The sequence below is a fragment of the Tachypleus tridentatus genome, chromosome 2, assembly GCF_004210375.1.
Source record: "Tachypleus tridentatus isolate NWPU-2018 chromosome 2, ASM421037v1, whole genome shotgun sequence".
NCBI lineage: Eukaryota > Metazoa > Arthropoda > Merostomata > Xiphosura > Limulidae > Tachypleus > Tachypleus tridentatus.
Window position 1 is genome coordinate 150,972,537 of NC_134826.1, and position 22,275 is coordinate 150,994,811.

At 33.9% G+C, this 22,275-nt stretch overlaps 1 protein-coding gene across 2 annotated transcripts in view; it reads left to right on the forward strand.

The window, feature by feature from the left end:
* The window catches only part of LOC143245364 (uncharacterized), a 37,874-nt gene extending 16,436 nt beyond the window's left edge, over positions 1–21,438 (forward strand). For both annotated transcript variants that reach the window (XM_076491610.1, XM_076491611.1), the window contains 3 exons: positions 1,626–1,865; positions 8,487–8,726; positions 21,302–21,438. In XM_076491610.1, the coding sequence (XP_076347725.1) occupies positions 1,626–1,865; positions 8,487–8,726; positions 21,302–21,379 (558 nt within the window). In that variant the 3' untranslated portion in view covers positions 21,380–21,438. The remainder of the gene's footprint in view (positions 1–1,625; positions 1,866–8,486; positions 8,727–21,301) is intronic.
* Positions 21,439–22,275: the final 837 nt, after the last annotated feature.

Genomic DNA, 22,275 nt, shown 5'->3' on the forward strand with positions numbered 1-22,275 from the left:
TGTTTAATTGCAGAGTCTTTTCTCACTTAGTTGTACCTGAAAACTATTATTCCTGTCGTTTTCAGTTGAAACTAGTTTCAGTTTATGTCATCAAAATCTTCTATATCTTTAGCTGCAAGGAAATAACTCAGTCTCAATGTTGTCCCTACATTGTTAAGGTTGCATCTCCTCCTTTTGACATGATCTGCAACTTTTAAAAATTATTTTAACTTCTTCTAGGATTTGCCCAAGATAACTTACACGTCCTCAATGTTTCAAAAGATATTTGCCCAAGTTAATTCAAGCAAGTTATTTATTGTTATATATTTAATTACGTGTTCAAATCTATTCATATGTAAACATGTATTACAATCAGTATTAGCTGGGACGGCATTGGTAATGCTGTTTGTGCTTACCTCTGCGAGATTTATTCTGAATTATATATCATGAACACTGGAGAATAATATTATTAATCTTTATTGTAATATTACCTAAATAATAAAAAACATTTATTTATCCAGCATATTTTGTTCAGAAGTACAATAACACATCACCAAATCTTTTGTTTCAATTGGATATTTTAGTATAGACTATCAAAAAGTGAAATAAAAAATTTACTTTTGTAGCTAATTTTGAAAAAAATCCAAACACATAAGAGGTTAGCCAGTTGTTTATCCTTTTTTAATGTGTTATATTCTTTGAATGAGTAATATTTTTTCAATGTCAGCAAAGTGACATATATTCCATTAAATTATTGTTCTGTTTTAATCTTCATGGAGCAGTTCATATTCAGTTACATGATTACCATTGGTTGATTTTATTATTATATATAGATTTTACCAATTATGTCTAATAATACATTTTGCTAACTAGAGCTTCAACAAATTATATCTTATGAAGATAACATATACAGTAATTGGTATTGTGGAAAGCTGTATATCCAGCGAGGATGATGATGAAGTAACAACTTATAAAAATTTCATATGAAGAGTTACATTGAGACATTGATCAAATCGTCAAAGATATGTTAAAATGAAAATGGTTCTTGTTTTAATACACTGTTTTAATTCATCACGATATTGTTTGTGTTTTTTATAACAATTAAATTGTTATATTATTTTCACCACTTTTAATATCAAGTTTTAGCATTTGCTGCATTTGAAGAATTGCCATATTATCATTGACAGAAACCAATTTCATCTGTGAAAATTCCTAAATTGTATAATTTACCTATGTCTTTTTTATATGATGTTTTCATTTGAATAATAATTGTAAACATTTATTTAAGAATTTCTGTGTTTCTTTTAGGTCTACAGGAAAAAAAAAGTAATTGTGAGCTATCCACAGATATGTAGTTGCTCCAAACTTTTGGTATTACCAGTTGAGAAAAGAATGTTTAACACAATGATTTATTATTATTAAAGAATAATTTTATGTTCTATATTAATGTTTTGCTTTATTCTGTGTTTCAGATTTCTAAAGATCCTTGTAATAATGCACAGTAATAGATATTTGTATATGAATATAAAAAGAATCGTATCTAATGTCATATATGAATATAACCTCAAACAATCATGCTTATTTATTTTTGCATAATAGTACGTAAGTAAACTGTAATATATTAAACAAATATATTTGCTTTTTAGGCTATCGGTTTGATAGAAGAAGCAGTGCATCAATTACAGTGGGACTTTGGTGATACTAATACAGGGTTAGAAAATGATGGACTGAGAGTAACTGATAAGAGTGACTATATGAATGAGAATTACCATTTTTATCTACTACAGCTTTATAATTATTTGTTTGAGAGCACTATCCACTACAGTAGAAATGCTGGGAACTATTTAATGTCGGCTGTTTGGAAATCCACAATAGAGGAATATGAAGTAAGTTTTTACACTACAGTCTTTGTATTTTACATTTCTGTAACATAAGAAATCAGCTTAATCTGTGTTAGAAAGATACACTTTTATTTGTTACACAAGAAAAGCTGATTTTGTACATAATTATATCTGTCACAGAAACATTTTTACTTGCTAATTCCTGCTACAGAGAAATATAAACACTTCCTATTATTGCATCCAAAATACGTATTATTCCTTAGTATATGTTACACATTAACATACTTATTTGTCATTCTCTTTCATGTACAAAACTACTATTCATCATTTAACTTTATATTAAAGTAAGTTTATTCTATATTATACAGTGTTTTGTGTGTTTCACAACTAGGTTTTTAATTGTCAGTTTTCTTTACCCAGAAATCTTTATTCTTGTAATTCTTGCTTCAGGAGAAACATTCATTACTGTTATTCTTATTATGTCTGTGTTAAAAAGAAACATTTGTGTTTGTTATTATAGATCACGTAAATTATGACGTGATGTCATTAGTCTAGGTTACACAGAAACCTTTTTTCCTGTTATCCTATGTTATAACCAAGCATTTATTTTACCAATAAATGTCTAACACATAATTTTGCATTACAAATAAATATTCTTATATGTTTATCATAATAAAGTATTCTTACCATTTAATCAATATTCTAGAATAATTTTGTTGTTTGTTTTTCTTTTTTACATCAAAATATTGTTTACAACAGTGCTGTGTTGAATTTAAATTAATAGTTTCTTCCCCAATGGATCAGTGATAACTCTAAGGACTTGTAGTGCAAATATTGGTTGCTCCATTCCCTTCTGTGGACCGACAGCTAATTGTGTAGTTTTGTGCTAAACAGACTATAATTTATGTCATAGAAAAGTGTACTCACTAATTTATGTTAACTATAAACATTTTTACCTCATAATATATATCACGCAGAATAATTCTTGTTCATTACTCTGTTATGTAAAGAATTGTTTCTCATTTTTCACTGTTACACAGAGTAAAATTATTCCTAATTTATCCCTATTACACAGAAGCCTTTTTCCCTGTCACTTTGTGTTACATAAATATTCTCAGTCACATTTCTGTGTTCCACAGAAACATATTTACATGTTAATCTTTCAGAAACAGACACCACAAGTTATTTTATTCCTGATACTCGTTAACTGTTATACTGAACCTTCTCATTCATTACTGTATTTTAAACAAAAACACTAATAAGTTATTCTATGTAATACATAATTATTCTTTTACATTCAACAGAAATATTGTTTCTTTTTATCTATCTCACCAAGCCCACAAGTGGTTTAGCAGTGATGGCATGTATTAAAAAGTGGATTTTGGTACTTGTTACATGGTAGAAATGGCACATTGTGTAGCTTGGTGCGTAATAAAAAAGGAACAAAACTATTTAAACAGAAACAACTTACATGTAGCGTTTAATTCTTACTTCTGTAATAGGAATGTTTTTACTCATTATTTTGTCACACAGAACAGCTTTATTGATGTTTAAATTTTTTTGTTGAATTTTAAGCACAGAACTATATAATGGCTGTGTCAGGGCCTGATTAAGGGCAACTGATGCCCTTAGCACAGCCCAACAATGGTGCCCCTCGGTCCCTCCATTGTTATATGAAAAGTTATTAAGACATTAATTTTTTAATTGCAAGGTCTTTGATCAAGTTCTCATAACTCATTTGGTGTAACAAATCTGCTTCTAAACTTAGCAGAGACAAGGCATCCAGCCTGTTTTGTCACATAGTTGTTCTGTTCGGGTTTTTAATATGCTTGAGTTGAGAAAATGAATGCTCAGCTGTGCAATTTGTGACCATTAATGTTAAAAATATATGCAATGCAATGTTTGCATTTGGAAACGCACACTCAATTTTGTCTTAAATTATTATATAAAGTTCAGCATGACTGAATCTGTTTTTTACAATTTTTGTTGCACTGAACTTATGGTGCATATATGAATGAAACTGCTGAAGCTTGGCAGAGAAATTAGTGTCCAAGTCCTCTGGATAAGCATCAGTTAGCTTTTGGAACACTAAGAGTACCTTTCAGTTTCAGCAGATGAAGTGACATCATTTGTCACATCAGTTGGGAAAAAAAATCTGTTTGTTGTTTCTTTGTTCACCTCTCCTCTTCTTCTCATCTGGGTTTCTAGTTTGTGAACAATTGTGTAGAAGGTGGTGATACGAAATTTATCTCTGGCATTCAGATCTACTTTTTGTGCATCTCCATCATCGAGTACCTTCCTTCTGACACGTTTATTACATGTTTGTGAGTTTGAGCTACATTGAAATCAATGTCTGCTAGTATTTCCTTTGCAACTGCTTCAAATCTTTCAAAGTCATCCCTAAAAGTACGGAGTTGGTCAGTAAATGACCCGTACAGATCTACATGTGTTTTAAAGTTCTAATCCTCATTTTGCAGAACTTGACTTGCCTTATGAAACTTTTACAAAATCTCGTCTTACATGGTCAACATAAAAACAAATTCTAGCTTCTGCATCTTATTTTCAAAGTTGTCTGCTTCTCTTCTAGTGTCTCCGTCTTCAACTGGACATTCCAAAGCTTCTAAAATATTACCCCAAAGAAAAGTTTTTGCAAACAGTATCTCATTTGTTTATCACTATTGAAAGTCCAGCAAGATTTGCTAAATGGTCCATTGTGGTGTCGACAGTCAGTTGTTACACAAATAATCCACTATGCTGCATAATCAGCAGAGAAATTGAGCCACAACTCTGAATCATTTGCTTTAGTTTCTTCATCTTTTGTAGACTGAAGCATTTTACCATAATCCAGTAGATTTTCATTTTGAGTAATTATTTCATCTTCACACTGTCTTGTGTACATTAACACTAGAGATATCAGGAGAATTTACAGACAAAGTGAGACCAGTTGTGAAATTTGTTCGAGTTGAGCTAGCCTGTGACACCTCAACGTCATCATGATGTTCTGACCTTGAAGGGGAAAAAGTGGTACTTGTAGGTGTGGAGATTAGTTCAACTTCAATCTTGTCAGAGTCAGATGCAGAACAAGTGATTTCTGATGGAGGAGATGGGTTTGATTTGGAAAATCGTGTTGTGTAAGTTGAGTGAAAAAAATTAGTCAGCTTTCCTGTCTTGGCCACTAAATCCAAAGGCTTTTGTTGGTTCTTTTTTTGCAAGTTTTCTTTTTTGTGCACCACTTAATTGAACACATTTCATCTTGCAGTCTGAAAAATAGAGAAACAAAACTAAAAACAAAACAAAAAAGAATATGGATTATATATAGTTATAATGATTAAATATCACTGAAATTCATAAAGAAAAACGTTGGTAAGACAGTCAAACATACTAAACTCTGGGTCCACATTTAGACAATGATTGTCAGAAAGTTATCCTCTGATCTAAGTCCATCAGCACATGAACATGAATTCATAAATACCTTTATTGATTTGCTGCATTCTGATTGGATTAAAACCATTTGAGACTGGCTTCAATCCATTTTAGGAGAATTAGTTTTGAGTCACTGCAAAAGTTTCATTAAGGTTGTTGCTATGATAGCTGTATGTAAGAATCAATGTTAATGGTAACATGTAAATCCATTGTGAACCATAACGTATTCCAAAACAATTTGTGATCAACAATACATATTTTAGTAGCCTATATACACAGTGATCATTCTGTACTGGTACACATACATGACATATAATCAATTGTAAACTGTACTGCACATTGAACTACTAAATACTGGGTTAGACCTAGACCAGAGTTCCTTAATCCTAATCAAGTATTTGAAGAATGAGTTGTCACCTTAACTTCGAGCTCAGTTTGACCTGGGGACTTCAGATGAGCCAACAAACCATACATCAACAAAATAGGCATATGTCTGAAACTTTATCTGCCTGTCTGGATGTGAAGGCAAATTAAAAAAGATGGCCTTAAGTTGGGAATAGTACACTTAATTATTCTAGGCTGCAGTAGCATTTCCAGTGTACTTACACTAAACTAGTTACAGTATTTAGGCCTTACGTTATTGTTGCTCAGTTCTCAGATAACAACACTAACGTTAGGTCTAATGCTAATACATTGCAACTGAGGCCACTGACGTTAAATCTAGTACTCTGTACTAGACTTCCTCACGTGAACTTGTTCAATTCATGCTCTTTTTCAGACAATCCTAAATTGATTTTGTTGATTTGTCGGTTCTTTACTGTATCTTTGTATGACCACGGTGCCACAGTACTGTACTACTACTAGTAGTATAATGTATACATAACAACATTAAGAATCATGTTGTCGTACATGTCGAAGTCTGATGCAATTTGACCGAAAACCAGTCACATCACTGTACACATCTGTCACCATTTCGTTTAACTTGTGCTTCTGTGGTATTTTCTCTTATTCTTCTGCAGATATGACTGAGTAGAGCTGTGAAAGGTAAAACAAAAAGTTGACTGTTTAAAATTTCTTTTAACAGCCACAAGAGAAGGAATAATTGGGAAAAATATTTTATCTTGAAGGTCAGACATCATAACATAGATCAACTTTCACTTGAAGTTTTATCAACATTCTGTACTACTCTTTACAGTAATCTTTCGTAAATCAATGATTTCTTACTTCAGTTACACAGTTTAGTAGTTTCTCGAAACTTCAGTCGCTACCGAGCAAAAAAAAACGTTTTTGTTAACAATGCAGAGTAAATTCGAACACAATTACAAAATAAAAAGATCTACTGAAGCTGAGTGTGGCAGTGAAAAAGTTTAGGGCAAGATAGCTATGTGAAAAACACTGTGTTGGCTTCCTTCCCTTGGTTCTCTAAGCACGTGTTTGTTTTCCTAATGGTTAATCCAGGGCAGGGCTATCTATTCATTGCCCACTGTAAGTATTGAAACACAATTTTTCATATGTTAAAATTGGACTAAGTGCTTAGTCACTTGGGAGGAGGGCAATATTTTATGTTGTTAACAAAATTTCATAACTATTACTTTTTTATTAACTGAAGTATTGCTACAAGTTGTTCTGTGTTACATAAAAACATTTTTAATGTGTATTGTACATTACACAAACATTTTTACTTTTACATATGTATTGCATAAATATTCTTACACATTATTGTGCACGAGAAAAAATACTATTTACAGAATCATCTTGTTATTTTATGTTTCATGGAAACCTTCCAGTTATTGTTCAGCATTATCAACAGATATTTGTTTTTGTAATAATGATTACTCAGGAACGTAATTAATTATTGATGAATTCATCTTTCACACAAAATGTTTTATATGTTATTTTACACTAGGAAGTATAATTTATAGTTATTGATATATGTTGTGTAAAAATATTATAATAAACTATATGGAAACATCGATTTTATGTGTCTGTATTAAATAATTGACCTCTTTGTTATTATATATTAAGGAGAACCTTGTTTTAAGAAAAAATTAATTACTTGTAATTCTGACTTTCTCAGAAACATTCCTTCTTGATTGATCTACATTTGTCACCCAGAAACTTTCTCAGACACTGTTCTGCTTTGTGGGAAAGCATTGTTGTCTGTTATATTTCATTAAATAAATATTCTTACTTGCTTTTGCTGCAAGGAAATGTGATCATGTTATGTTAAGTATTATGTTTCCTTATCGTGTATAAGACATAAATACTATTAAATTGTATTTTAAGGTAAATGAAGTGGGTTCACTTTATGTTATAAAAATGTTATAACAAAGTATTCTGCTTCTCTCAGCTATATTATGATCTTATTATCTTATTTTATGTTAACCAGAAATTAACCATTCAAAAGGATAACATTAGTTACAATAGTGATAGGCCTAAGAATACTCCAGAGAGTAGTCCAAAATTATCTTTTCTATTTCAAAATTTAGAAATTAAATAACTAAAGATACACTAATAAGTAAATTCGAACATCTTGTAGCCACACACAAACAGCTTTTATTAACAACACAATGAACCATTTCTTTCATAGTTGCTGTTTTATGAGGTAACACTACTGACTGGAGGGAAAAATACAGAACAGTAAAAAATGTATCATTTGGGCTACAAGATGTTGAAAGATGCATGGTTTCAAGTTACTTAAGTAATAAACTTCAAGTGGGTAATATAATTTTTGATCATTCTGTATATTTTATACATTATTTTGAGGTGCCTAGTTTTTGTTTTAATATGTACATTATTATTTTTGTTTTTCACTTTCTTTAACTGCTGTTGTAAATATTTTAACTATAATTATATATTGTTGTTGTTGTTTTAAATTAAGCACAAAGCTACACAGTGGGCTATCTATGTTCTGCCCACCACGGGTATCAAAACCCGGTTTTTAGCATCGTAAGTCCACAGACATACCGCTGAGCCACTAGGGGCATATTTATACATACATGCATGTATGTAAATCTTTTAAACTTTACTATCAAAATATAGGCTTCAATGATTATTTTGGAATACCTTTAATAGTATATTGTAAACATTGTCAGTTTATTTTGTATAGGGATTACTCTGTCAAAATGTAAACAGTGGTTATAACTTACACACAAATTTTCTGTTACATTACATTATAATTATCTTGAATGTTTTCAACACACTTGGATACTATACCTATATAAACAATTGTTTTCGTTACAGACAAATAAATTTCGGGAAGGAGTGGAATACGAAATTATGTGGCATTTCATTGATTCACCTGAGTTAAGAAATTTTGATCTTCCTAGGGCAAATATTATTTCGAAAGGAACTTGTCAAGCTCTGCCTCTCACAAAACCTCATTCATTTTTTCATCTTCAACCAGAAAGAGGAATGAGTAGCACTGACAATCAAGAAAATGTAGAATTCTATTGGTCTCTTGAAAATCCACACTCACTTTATGTGAGTGCTCATTTCATTTTGGAAACAGTTTGTTTTATTTTTCTTATCCTTTTTGATGCTTAAAGCTTTTAATTTCTGTCATTTGTTTACTATAAAATTACATATCTAGAAATTTATCTTTCAGTCGTAAAACAAACAATTAAAAATTTAATTAAAAAAAAAATTTATTTATACAACCATTTATGACAAACATTGTTTTTATCTTTCCTCCTATGAAAATTGTTACTCATTATAACTTTTTCTACAGACGTTTTTTGCTGCATTTGCACAAGATTTTTAGTGAGTCACATTTATTTAAGTCACTTAAGTATATAAATAACTTTGGTATAAAAATAGCTAATAATCCAAATTTTAATGGTATACAAGTTTAAAATCTCAATCTTATAAAATAATATTAAAACAAATTCCTGAATTTCCTCTATTATGAGAACTCTGACAATCCAAAACATATTTATCATCCCTAACACATTGGTCTTGCTTTCTCCGATCTTTTATACCCAAAAGCAACCCATATAAGCACCTCAGTTAAATAACGCAATGTGAGCTACAAGTTTGATATGTAATTCTGATAAGATACATTATCTCCTTCTACATAAATCACTAGTCTCATTCATTGCTGCCTTCTATATGCAAAAGAAAAAAAAATACCCGTGGGACAAACTATTAATCTCCATCCATTGGAAATCACTTAATTCTGTGAATCTCTCCTGCAAATCTTCATGCATGCATCATCCACCAATAAGAATATGACATACTCTCAAAATGCATGCGACACCCTTCACTCAATTCTACTGAACTATCATTTCTTGTCTGGCAGTACTCGTGTTTAGACCTTTTGTTTTGTTTTGACATTTTTGGCGTGACTTGTATTTGGGATTCCAAATGGGATTTCTTCATTAATTTTCTTTATATGTGTAGAAGATGTATATTTCTTTAACATCATTTCTCAGTTTTAAATTTTTCTCACATTCGCATGTTTTACATCAAACAATTTTGTTTAATATATATTTCTACAATAAATACTGAGGTTCAGGTTAACACTTGGTGTATCACACCTTCTACTATCATTATTTGACAGGCTGCAAGTGGGGTAAAATATTTGAATTAATCTGTTATTATCCACCATCAGATTGGTCATTACATGGGTCAACTTTTTTCTTCTGAGCTTGCCTTGCTTCCTTTTGACCAAGCTATAACCTGTTTGAGCCAAGGGAGATTTTCATAGCTTTTTCCACCACTAGATTTTACCATGTCTTCCTGTTCTTCATCTGCCGAATCAGCTAGGCCTAATACACATTTTTATACATTATTTCTTAGGTATGTGATGTTTTATCCATTTTTAATCAATTACCTTTGATCTGTCTTCTTATCTGTTGCACGATAGTTCTTCCTCTCCATGTTTATTTTTCCAACCCTCCCGTTCTGACACTCTTAAACAATTGTGAAGCAAATTGCTCAGCATGGATCCTGATATCTTAAACATTGATCCTGATATCTTAAACATTGATCCTGATATCTTAAACACAGATCCTAATATCTCAAACACAGACCCTAATATCTCAAACACAGACCCTAATATCTTAAACACAGACCCTAATATCTTAAACATGGATCATAATACATTAACCATGAATCTTAATATCTTTGAGTTTTTCTTCTTCTTGACCCACTGTTTCTGTTAACAGAGATCTAATCACTTAGCTATTCAATCATGGGATTTCAGTCTTATCCATCAAAGAATATCAAGCAATCTTATTCCAAATCTTCTGTTTTCCTGATACAGTTTTGTGTTTATCTCCCTGCTCTCTATCTCTTGTTGTATTCATTCCAGATTCATTTACCTCCTTCTCAAGTGCCTACCTGGGTTGGGATGTAAATGTAGAACTTTACTGCTTTACTGTTCTTTGTTTCACTTCTTAACACTTTCTTCCTACCCCTATTAGCCTGTGGACATTATTGGTATGATGTATTTGCCATTAACTTCTTTTGCATTCAATACCACACCACATACATTCTTTATCCTGTTCAATATTTCCTACCCAAGACTTTGACAGCTCCTTTTGGAGGTTTCCCTACCTTTATTCCCAGTCTGATCTGAATAGGTTTCTGTATCCCACACATGCCCTTTGTAATGATATTGTCTGCATGACTTCCTTTCCTGATTATTGTTCCTGTCTTTTTATTATCTGGAAATATTCCTCTGTTCTTGATATTTATCCTCAAGTATTTATCAGCTAGGTTCAGCTTTTGGTTCAATTGGCTTCCTCATCCTTGTAACTAAATAAGTTGTTAGTCATGTAGGAAGCCTGAATATATTTACAATGCATGCAAAAACAAATGAATAACATATATTGTTTGTGAATGATAAAACACACTCACATTAAAAAAAGAAAGAGGAAGGTTCTAGGAAACTTCAGCAGAACGTATACATTGTATACTGCCACAGCAGGAGTTGGAATACTTATGAAAACTTCATCAGAACATATACATTGTACACTGCCACAGAATACTTATGAAACTTAGGAGTTGGAATACTTATGAAAACTTCATCAGAACATATACATTGTATACTGCCACAGCAGGAGTTGGAATACTTATGAAAACTTCATCAGAACATATACATTGTATACTGCCACAGTAGGAGTTGGAATACTTATGAAAACTTCATCAGAACATATACATTGTATACTGCCACAGCAGGAGTTAGAATACTTATGAAAACTTCAGCACAACATATACATTGTATACTGCCACAGCAGGAGTTGGAATACTTATGAAAACTTCATCAGAACATATACATTGTACACTGCCATAGCAGGAGTTGGAATACTTATGAAAACTTCATCAGAACATATACATTGTACACTGCCACAGCAGGAGTTGGAATACTTATGAAAACTTCATCAGAACATATATATTGTATACTGCCACAGCAGGAGTTGGAATACTTATGAAAACTTCATCAGAACATATACATTGTACACTGCCACAGCAGGAGTTGGAATACTTATAAAAACTTCATCAGAACATATACATTATACACTGCCACAGCAGGAGTTGGAATACTTATGAAAACTTCATCACAACATATACATTGTACACTGCCACAGCAGGAGTTGGAATACTTATGACATGTGTTTCCTTTGGTAAACTCTTCTCACTGTATATATACCATGTTGGTCGGTTAGTTCGTTTGGTATTTTATGGTGCAAAGCAACTAGCTATCTGCGCCTATATACCATATACCAATCGGTTCAGCAAACTTCATTTGCTGTAAACTTTGACACACATTCACAAGTAATGGCAGTTAAAGTTGTTCTTTGCATTGTGAAGCCACAGGCAAGAACATGTGTAAAATAAACGTGTTTGAAAGATCAAATAAATTGTATTCAAGTACTAATCACACAACAGCAAATGTGTACTTTCATACTAATATTTCTACACTAATGTTCAAATGTGTCTGTGCTAGAACCATTGAGAAAGATGCTGAAAGCAGGTGTGAGACATGATTATGACAACTGAATCACAATTAACGCTGTTGGTATTAGTTTCTTCAGTGCAATAGACAAAGTTATGGGTAAATCAAACATAAACTTGTAATAAAGATAATTGTATTAAAGAAATAAGTTTAAAATGTAAAAGTTAGTTGTGGGCCTGAATGACAATTGGTCCAAAATCTTACTGTGCATAGCAAACTTTTCTTATTTCCAATTTCAGTGCTCTCATCACATAAAATGCTTACATATGGATATCTCAACAGTTTATAAGCAAGTTCTTAATAAATAATGCAAATACTTTTTTGAACAGTTTGCATGCAGATTTATCTGAACAGTATGTTACATTTTTCCCTGTTTTCAGATCAAACTCATACAGATAACTGAGTTTTTCTTGTATCTTTTGCAGACTCTCATATTTGGTAATTGCAGTATTCTATTTATTGAAGTGAGATTTTCTACAACTTTCTGAAATTCAGGAATCACAGTCTCAACTATTACCTTGTGGTCATTATTATATGCATGAAGCATTATTGTGCTAGTTTTGATGCTTGACTTGACTGCAGTTATTGAATTTTGTTTGTTGTGCTTGATACAAAATTTGCGTGTTATGATTTTTATATGCCTTTTAATTTAGCCATTTAAAATATCTATATCAACTAACTGGAAATTCGTGCACAGACTTTACAGAACTTTCTGGACAGGTTTGTGAGGTCTCAGATGCAGATCTGAGTTCTTTTACACTTCAATATCACTTTCTGTTTGTTCCTCATCTCCTAATATGCTTGTGTGTGGTTAGGGACCTCCCAAGGAAGGTTCTGTACCTTCAGTTTACCTCCTCTGGTATCTAAACATCATTCCACGTGTTTCTAGGAAAGGGCCTGGTGGTTGAGGGGTCCAACCCTAATGCACCAATGTGGCCTTGAATTCCTGTAGACGAGCAGCCTTGGGATGGCTCTCCTTGGGCCAATCGGCTGGGATCAACCAAGTACCACGTGTTGTAAGTTCTGAACAGATGTTGTGAATGTTGTATCAGATGCTGGTGTTTGGATATAGTGCTCACGAAACCCTGGTGTTGCTACAGTGTCGTTGTTTGACATTTCAGTGCGTTCACTTGTAGGATTCCATGGTGAGCGGGGTCAATAGGCACCGTAATCCTTTTTTTATTATGGATCCTCCAACTAAAAAATTTAAATAAAATAATGAAAAAACAGTCCATAGGAAAACGACTATGTCTTGAAGTTTCTGAGCAGCAATCTTCAGCATTCTACAACTGTTGTTCCTCATTTTCTTATCCTACATTCTTTTTCAGACAAACCTTAAGGGCAAATGTTCCCCTTTTTTTATTCAGAAGGGACTGGATGGACTTGCTGGCTCTCCAAAGTCAGTAAAGAAGCTTCGATCTGGTGACATATTAATGGAAACATCCACATCTGAACACAGTGAACTCTTCTTGAATTTAAAGGCAATTGGGGATATATATATTGAGATTAAACTTCATGCTAATTTGAATTCATCACGAAAAGTTATTGCTGAGAGGAATTTGAAGAACATCCCGAAGCCAGAGATTCTTGATTGTTTCTCCACTCAAGGAGCTTCTGCTGTGAGGTGTATCTCCACTTGCAAAGATGGAATTACTTTGCTGAACAGTATCCTAGTTCTGACATTTACATCACCACGTGCACCTACCACCATTGCAAGGTATGGACGTACATTCCAAACCCTCTTCGATGTTTCCAGTGTAAGAGGTTCGGTCACTGAAAGACATAATGTTGTGGGTCTCTGACATGTGCTCGTTTTGATGGCAAGCATCATGATGCCTATCAGTGTGAAATGGACCTTCATTGCATCAATTGCAATGGCTCTTACCCGTCCTACTTTCGTTCTTGTCCTAAACTGCTGGAAGAAAAAGAGGTGCAGCATTTGGAAATGATTCATAACACTACTTATCCTGAGGCTTGAAAATTGCTGTCCACTGCTTCATCTTAGACATATGCTGCTGCTCTTCGTTCCACAACTAAAGTGGGAGTGCAGACAGATCTCTCTGTGCCTCCAAGAATATCATTCTCAAAACAAATGTAAAGCCTTTTGACCTCCATGGTGAAAAAATTGATGAATCAACTTCAACACCCATATCTGTCCCTTCCATACATTTCAACAACCTCAAGATCTACTTCCTTAGGTTCTGGGTACAGGCATTTCCTCGGATACATTACCTTCTCCCACCCCAAGATGCAAAACAATCATTCGTTCGCGTCTTCAGTCACTGGAATCCCCTTCCAACAGCAAAGACCTGCTTAATCTACCCAGGGCAGGGTACAAGGAGGTCGATAGACCTCCTTCAAATAAGGACAGTGAGGAAAGGAGACGTGGTTGTAAACAGAAGGATTCTCCACCCAATTCGCCTACACATATGTTTAAAAATGGCCGCCTTGATACAATGGAACAGTTTATGTTTACGTTCTAGTCTGGATGACATCAAAACTGATTGCTTCCTACCATCCCATATGTCTTTTATTACATGAAACATTTCTAAAACCTGCCAATACAGTCACCTTTCAGTTGTTTTCATTGTACAAAAGTGACAGGCTGTGTGATGGACGAGTGTATGAAGGAGTGGCACTGTGCTCACCCTGTCTTTGTCACTCGACACTCACTTGGAGACCATAGCCATCCGTGTTTCCTTGGGTCTTACCATCACTGTTTGTCCTTTCTACCTGTCACCTGGAGAGATATATGATCAATCAGATCTTCATGCTCTCATTAAACAGTTGCCGTCTCCCTTTTATCCTGGAGGTCTTTAATGGACGTCATTCCCTCTGGGGAAGTGCTGTTATTGTTATTGATATATATTTGCTCCCCTTCATTATTCTCCCATTTATCATGGAGGGTTGACAATAATCCACGAGGCAGTGATCATTTTCCTATAAATTTTGGAGAGACTAGCTGTGGTCGATGCCACCCAACCCGCATGCCCCGGTGGAAGCTGAATCAGGGAAACTGGCCCTATTTCACTGCTCTTGCAGAACTTGATCCTGCCATCATCTCTCAGCCATCAGTAGACGACTGTGTGGCAGCAATAACTGACTGTATTGTACAAGCAGCTGATCAATGTATTCCTAAAACCTCAACACTTCTTCCACGATATCCTCGTCTGCTGGTGGAATCCTCCATGCCACATGGCACAGAAGGATCAACAATGGGCCTGGGACACTTGTCGTAGGTATCCCAACACTCACACTGCATCACTTTCCAAAAGGCCTGTGCACATGCTTGGTGGATAAGACGTGAAAGTCAGAAGGAATCCTGGATTAAGTTTACAACAAGGATATCTTTTTCCACCAGTTCCAAAGTCATTTGGGACAAGATTCGAAAGGTTAGTGGGCAATATCATTCTGTCCCCCTCTCGATCTTTCTTTCTGATAGCCAGGAAGTGGCTAATACCCTGAGAATCGCCAATACTCAAGGCGAAAGCTTTTGTCAGGTATCTAGCACACCTGCTTCTTCCACTACCTACTTAGCCATCAAGACTTGGGCAGAGCAAACACCTCTGCCCTTTCGAGCTGATTGTCTCTGTGACTATAATCGTCCCTTTACAGTGGAGGAACTTAAACTGCCCAGGTCTGGCAGTACATCGGTTAGACGTGATGATGTACGCTGACATACTGCGCCATCTATCTCCTCCTTCTCTTACTATTCTTCTAATTGTTTTTAACTGGATCTGGCAGGAAAATGTTTTTTTCTGACGCCTGTCACCAGGCTGTTGTCCTGCCTTTCTCTATGCCTGGGAAGGATCCCAAGATTCCTTCAAATTACTGTACAATTGCTTTGACGAGCTGTCTCTATAAGACCATACAGAGGATAGTTAATGCTCGTCTTGTTTAGTTTCTCGAATCAAACAACCTCCTCTCGCCCACCCAGTGTGAGTTCTGATGACAGCACTCCACCATGAACCACCTGATTCGACTTGAAACATCAATCAGAGAAGCCTTTCTCAAATGACAACATCCTGTATCAATATGCTTTGACATTGAGAAGGCTTATGACACAACATGAAGGTATGGCATTTTGCGATATGGGTTACATAGCTATTTGCCTATTTTTATTAAAAAAAAATTTAATGGACAGGAGATTTCAAGTTTATAGGTTCAACACTTTCTCGTTCTTTTCTTCAGGAACTTGGAATCCCTCAGAGCTGTGTTTTGAGTGTCACACTTTTCAGTATAAAAATTAATGCCATCACTGAACAACTCCCTCTCGCTGTTGCAAACAGGCCCTGTGTCAACAACTTTCATATTTCTTGTCAATCATCGAACATGAGGTTTATTGAGCAGCAGCTACAGACTGCCTTCAATCGTTTACTGAAGTGGACCACAGCAAATGGCTTTAATTTCTCTCTCTCTAAAACCAAACATATTCACTCTTTCAGCCATGGGAACAATCCCACTGTTTGTTGGTAAAAAAGTAGCCCAATAGTTGGCAGTGGGTGGTGATAACTAGTTGCCTTCCTTATAAACTTATACTGCTAAATTAGGGATGGTTAGCACATATTGGCCTCACGTAGCTTTGTGGGAAATTCAAAAGCAAAACCAACATTTAGATAATGGCCCACAAAACTATGAGAATTTTTGTTTTACTTCAGTCGTATTTATTGCTCTATGAGAATCATAGCTAATTAAAATCACTTTTGCATTGGTAACGATGTCTATGTATTAATGAGTGGGATACTCTTTTGGCATCAGAGGAAAGTTGATAACAGCACAAATAAATTTCGAACACACCATGAGATCCATCTTGGAAAATTCAGAGCATCATCTGTGTTTATCTTGTGCCAGTGCCACTGCATAAGAATATTTAACTTGTACACCAGGTAAGTGATTTTCATTCCACATTTTTTACACTCGTGGAAAAAGAATAACGACAAGATGAATTGGTTAGCATTAATAATACTTGGTTAGTTATCAGCATCACACATTCACCGTCAATTATATCTCTCTTCACATAAAGTTTTATGATAACATTCTTTTTTTTTTCACCAAGTAAGGAGCTTTGACATGATTCACACACTATGTATCCTTAAAAAGCAGCATGACATAGAAGTTACCATAATGTATTAAGCTGCAAACAATTCTATCTGTATAACTAGCAGTCATTTAAATAAGACTGGAAACTGATCAGTTTGAAAAATGGCAAAAACAATCCAGCTATATTTACAGTCATGTTTCTTCATTATAACCGGCTAAGATAAATCCCAAAACCAGCTTTTATCATACTCTTCATAACGATTATGGAACCACTTTCTAAATCTGAATAATTTTACCATTGGATTATGACATAACAACGCCTAGAGACAACAAGGCCTCGCATAGCCAGGTGATTAAGGCACTCGACTTGTAATCTGAGGGTTATGAGTTTGAATCCCTGTCACACCAAACATGCTCACTCTTTCTGCTGTGGGGGTATTATAATATGACGGTTAATCCCACTATTTGTCAGTAAAAGAGTAGCCCATGAGTTGGGGGTAGGCGAGGATAACTAGCTGCCTTCTCTCTCGTCTTACACTGCTAAATTAGGGACAGCTAGCACATATAGCCTTCGAGTAGCTTTGTGCGAAATTCAAAACAAATCAAACCACCTGTTAGAATGTAACTGCTGTACTGTAACCAAACCTAAAAAAGTTTGTGATTATTAATATTTAAAGCCAGCCCTTATCATTCATATATCTGGCAAGCGAGATTAAAAGGTCACTCAAATTTACTGCCTTCACAACATCTGAAGGCAACCCATTCCATAGACCAATGATCCTATTTTAAAAATAAAATTGCCTTAGCTGAAAATGGCTTTTACCTTGGCTTAGTCTACAGTTTTATAGTTCTCACTGTCACACAAAAATGTTGACATATCAATATTATCAATTCCTTTTACAATCTTAAACACTTTAATGAGATCCCCTCTAACTCTTCTGTTTTTCAAAAAAAAACAATTTTAAGGATCTTAATATCTCCTCATATGACAACCCCTCCGTCCTAGATACCATTTTAGTAACCTTCCTTTTAACTCTTTCCTACAAGTCAATGTTTTTCCTAAGGTAAAAAGCCTAAGACTGAACACATTACTCCAACTGTGGTTCAGTTTTTGTAATTTGGTTTAGAGGACAGCAGTTATATCCTAACAGGTGCCTTATTATCTCTTGGTTTGATTTATTTTGAATTTTGCACAAACTACTGAGGGCTATGCACGTATGTGCATAAATACTAGAATATTTGTCTTCGCTGAAATTTCTAGGAGCTCTTTCTCCCAAGCTTATAATGCGACTTGCCATGAGACAAAATATATTGTTGGTTTGTTACAGTAAGTATGCTATAAACCTTTGGAGCTATAACTGTGATAGATTTTTATCAGTCGAGAAATTACAGATATTTCACAAGAAATGTTTATAGATTTTGAACATCACAAACCACTTAACTTCAGACATTGGTATTTTCTGAGAACATTAGATTTCTTCGTTGGTAAAAAGTCAGTTTGTAAATGGAGTGAGAGCAGCTAAGAATAGAGAGCTCGCTAGCTAGCTACCTGTTAAGTGAATTGTACTGATATCAACTCAAAACTAATTCACTCCTTGTGAATTATTCATACAGTTTTCATTTCCAAATAGAAGACTCAATATTTTTGTAAATTTGTAAAACTTTTATATAATTCATTATATTTAGTAAAAATTATTATAAATTGTATTATTGTTTGTATATTAAAATATATTTGTGTTAAGAAAGAAAACTTTGTGTATCATTCTTATTGGCAAATATCATAAATTTAATACATATCAATGTTTAATTAAGTTCTAAGTCAAAATTGCAACTTATTTTCAGGCCATTTCAAATTATAATATGTAACATCTCTTCAGACTTGTATTCAATACTTCTGTAGACACAACCTAAAATTCTATTTATCCTACCACTAGCAATAACACACTGCTTAGATACCTTAAGAGACTGATGAACGACTGCACCAAGATAATTCTTTAAATAATTCCACATTTGCTCAGTGTCTCCAAATACCTCAGCTGCCCAATTCACAACATTTAATTCTTGTCACATTCCTTCAGAATTTGTTTTATTGAAATTTGGAATCAAAATATAATTTTTTTTCTAATTTCCATTTGTAGCAAAACATCAAATCTAATGCAACAATATGTTGTACCTCAGTGTTCCCAATTTGTACCCTATCAACCATTCCTATATTAGAAAGTAACAATGAATGTAAATTGTTTTCTTATGGAATTGACATTTCTAAACTAACAGCAAATTGTAACATCTTTCTTGTTGATAAATAAGAAGTGGATAACATGCTCAATATTTAGAAACAATAACAGTTCTTGATTTCTAAAACAGTCCTGAAAACCATACTTCAGTTACATGTGCCACTGTTAGGAGACTAAAATTGTGACAGTTATCTTGCATCTCAACACTGTGACTTCCATTTCCATATTTTTGACAGTAATTGGATGAAAGTCAACTACATGGATAGAAGTTTCCTCATAAACATCTCGGAGATTTATAGAAATTGACAACAAAAATATCCCTTGTACAGTTTTCAAGGTAGTTCTAGTAGTGGTTGTTCACTTTAAAGTTTTCTCAGCAGTGAAAAAGCACGTCATATAAAGTGCTGTGCAAAACTCTAAAGACGAAGTCAAAAAATATATTTCAGGCTACTTTAATAGAACAGTGGAAGGTAAATCACAGGTGAAACATCAACATTGTATTAATCTTCACATTTAGTACAACAGAAACTTGATGGAAATGCTTGCATTTATCAAACAGATAATATTTTGTGTGTCCCCATTTTGTTTTAATAACTGTAGACAGTCTTTGAGGTATCATTGAAACATATTTAATTATAATGTCCTTTGAGATTTTACTCCAAATTTCTATGATACACTCCCATAAAGTTTCTTTGAAAATAACTTTGGATTGTCAAGTTTTCATGCATCAAGGCTTTGTGGGGGCAGTTGATCATTTCAATGACTGCAGCTTCTTTCTTATCTGAGTTATTTCTGCATAGATTGGATGAGTGTTTGTGGTCAGTAATTACTGGTAGTACAATCCTTTGCCAATAATACACAAACCACTTGGTATACCATGGTGGATTAGTATCTCATGGTACTTGTGCTGGCCCATTATTCTATCTATTCTGCAAATATCTCCTACTGCCTGAGCACAAAAAACACACCAAAACCATCTCACTGTTTCTCCCATGCTTCATGGAAGATGCTATGCATTGAGTTATCTTTCACCTTTCTTGCATTGGATGTACAACGTATACTTTGAACCAGATATTTCAAACTCGGACTCATCTGTTCATAATACAATTTTCCAATCATCATCAGTCCAGTGTTTGTACTTTTCAGTAAGTTTCACTTTATTGACAATATTTGAATATTAATTAAAGGTTTCTTAACCGCTTCACGACCAAATATTCCATTCTCATCAAGTTGTTTTGATATTAAAGATCTGAACACTTTTCTCTTATCTGGTACATGATCATTCATCTCGTCATTGAGATCAGTGGTAGTCGTCCTTCTGTCCCAGAAGCTGCATAATCGAAGATACATAACATTAGTATTATTTACTTAAGGTGTTCTGCCTCTTCCTTTCCTCTTTCAAATTTATCAGTCTTTTGTCTCACATTCTAGGGTGTATGTCACAGTGTTTGGGAAGCATTTAAGGTTTGCAACAATTTGTTGGCGAGCCCAACTAACATCATGTAATGCTTTTATATAAATTATCTGTTCTACTGACAATTTTCTATGTGTTTGGGCTGTAACGTGACAACAAAACTTAATATATAGTATTAAAGACTTTGGTATCAATACATGGAATTCTAAAGAATGACAACTATTCTCACCCTGACTCATTCAGTTCTGAACATGGATCAGTGAAGCATAACTATAGTGTTGAAATTTACATTCTGTAATAGCATGGATAAATTAGTACCATAAAATGGAAAGAGTGGTGGTAAAATATTCATGTGTCCTAACACTTTTACATAGTACTGTATACTTAATAACCAATCATTACCTTGAAGTACTTTTTTGCTGTATCCTGGAAAAGTCATGGCTTGTTTGGAGATGCTGCACTTGGTGTTTTAAGAAAAATTAGTTAAGAAGACAGTGTGTGGAACAATGACTGCCTTGTTTAAAACAGGGAGAAAAAGAAGTTACAACCTATGGGCACTTTGTTGTTTTTCAGTAGGTGTTATATTTTTATTTCAAGACGTTTTGAATAATTAATTTCAAATTGGCTAGAATTTAGTATTAATGTGGAAATAGTCTGGCTTGGCATAAACTTGAAAACCCAAATCCATCTTTGCATGTTTTGCTCTTAAGCCATCTCCTTATTTGGTTGAAGTACGTTCTATGAAAGCTTCTATTAAATGTCAATTTGTTTCATGAATGTTATTGACAGCTGAACAATGATGAAAATGAATGAATTATTTTATAAATTATTAACTTCGCTACCTATAAATAACTATGTTATTTTTATTATTGATAGTTTAATCAGTTTGAATTCTATGAAGGATGTGTCTTTTTTGGACAACCATTTCAGGATAATCTAAGAAGTATGGAAGAAATGTAATCTACAAAATGATAAAACATATACATCAAACCATGTTTGTATGATACAAAATATAGCTACCTAAAGGGAATGAATTAAAATGTTTTAAATGCACCATATTAATATATAAATAAAGCAGTGACTGAATGATAAATGCAAAAGAATCAGGTAGAAATCAAGTGATATATTAAATCTTAAGGGATTATCTTTCAAAAATGTAAGTAACTCAGCATTAAATTAAACCCAGAATTCCAATCTGCTTATAATGTAACTAAAAAATCAGACTTTAACTAGTGTACTAAATCAGTTTATTTTTCACCAGGCCTGGCATGGCCAGGTGGTTCAGGCACGAAACTCATAACCCGAGGGTTGTGGGTTCAGATCCCCATCACATCAAACATGATCACCCTTTCAGGTGTGGAGGCATTAAACAGGCGTGATAGT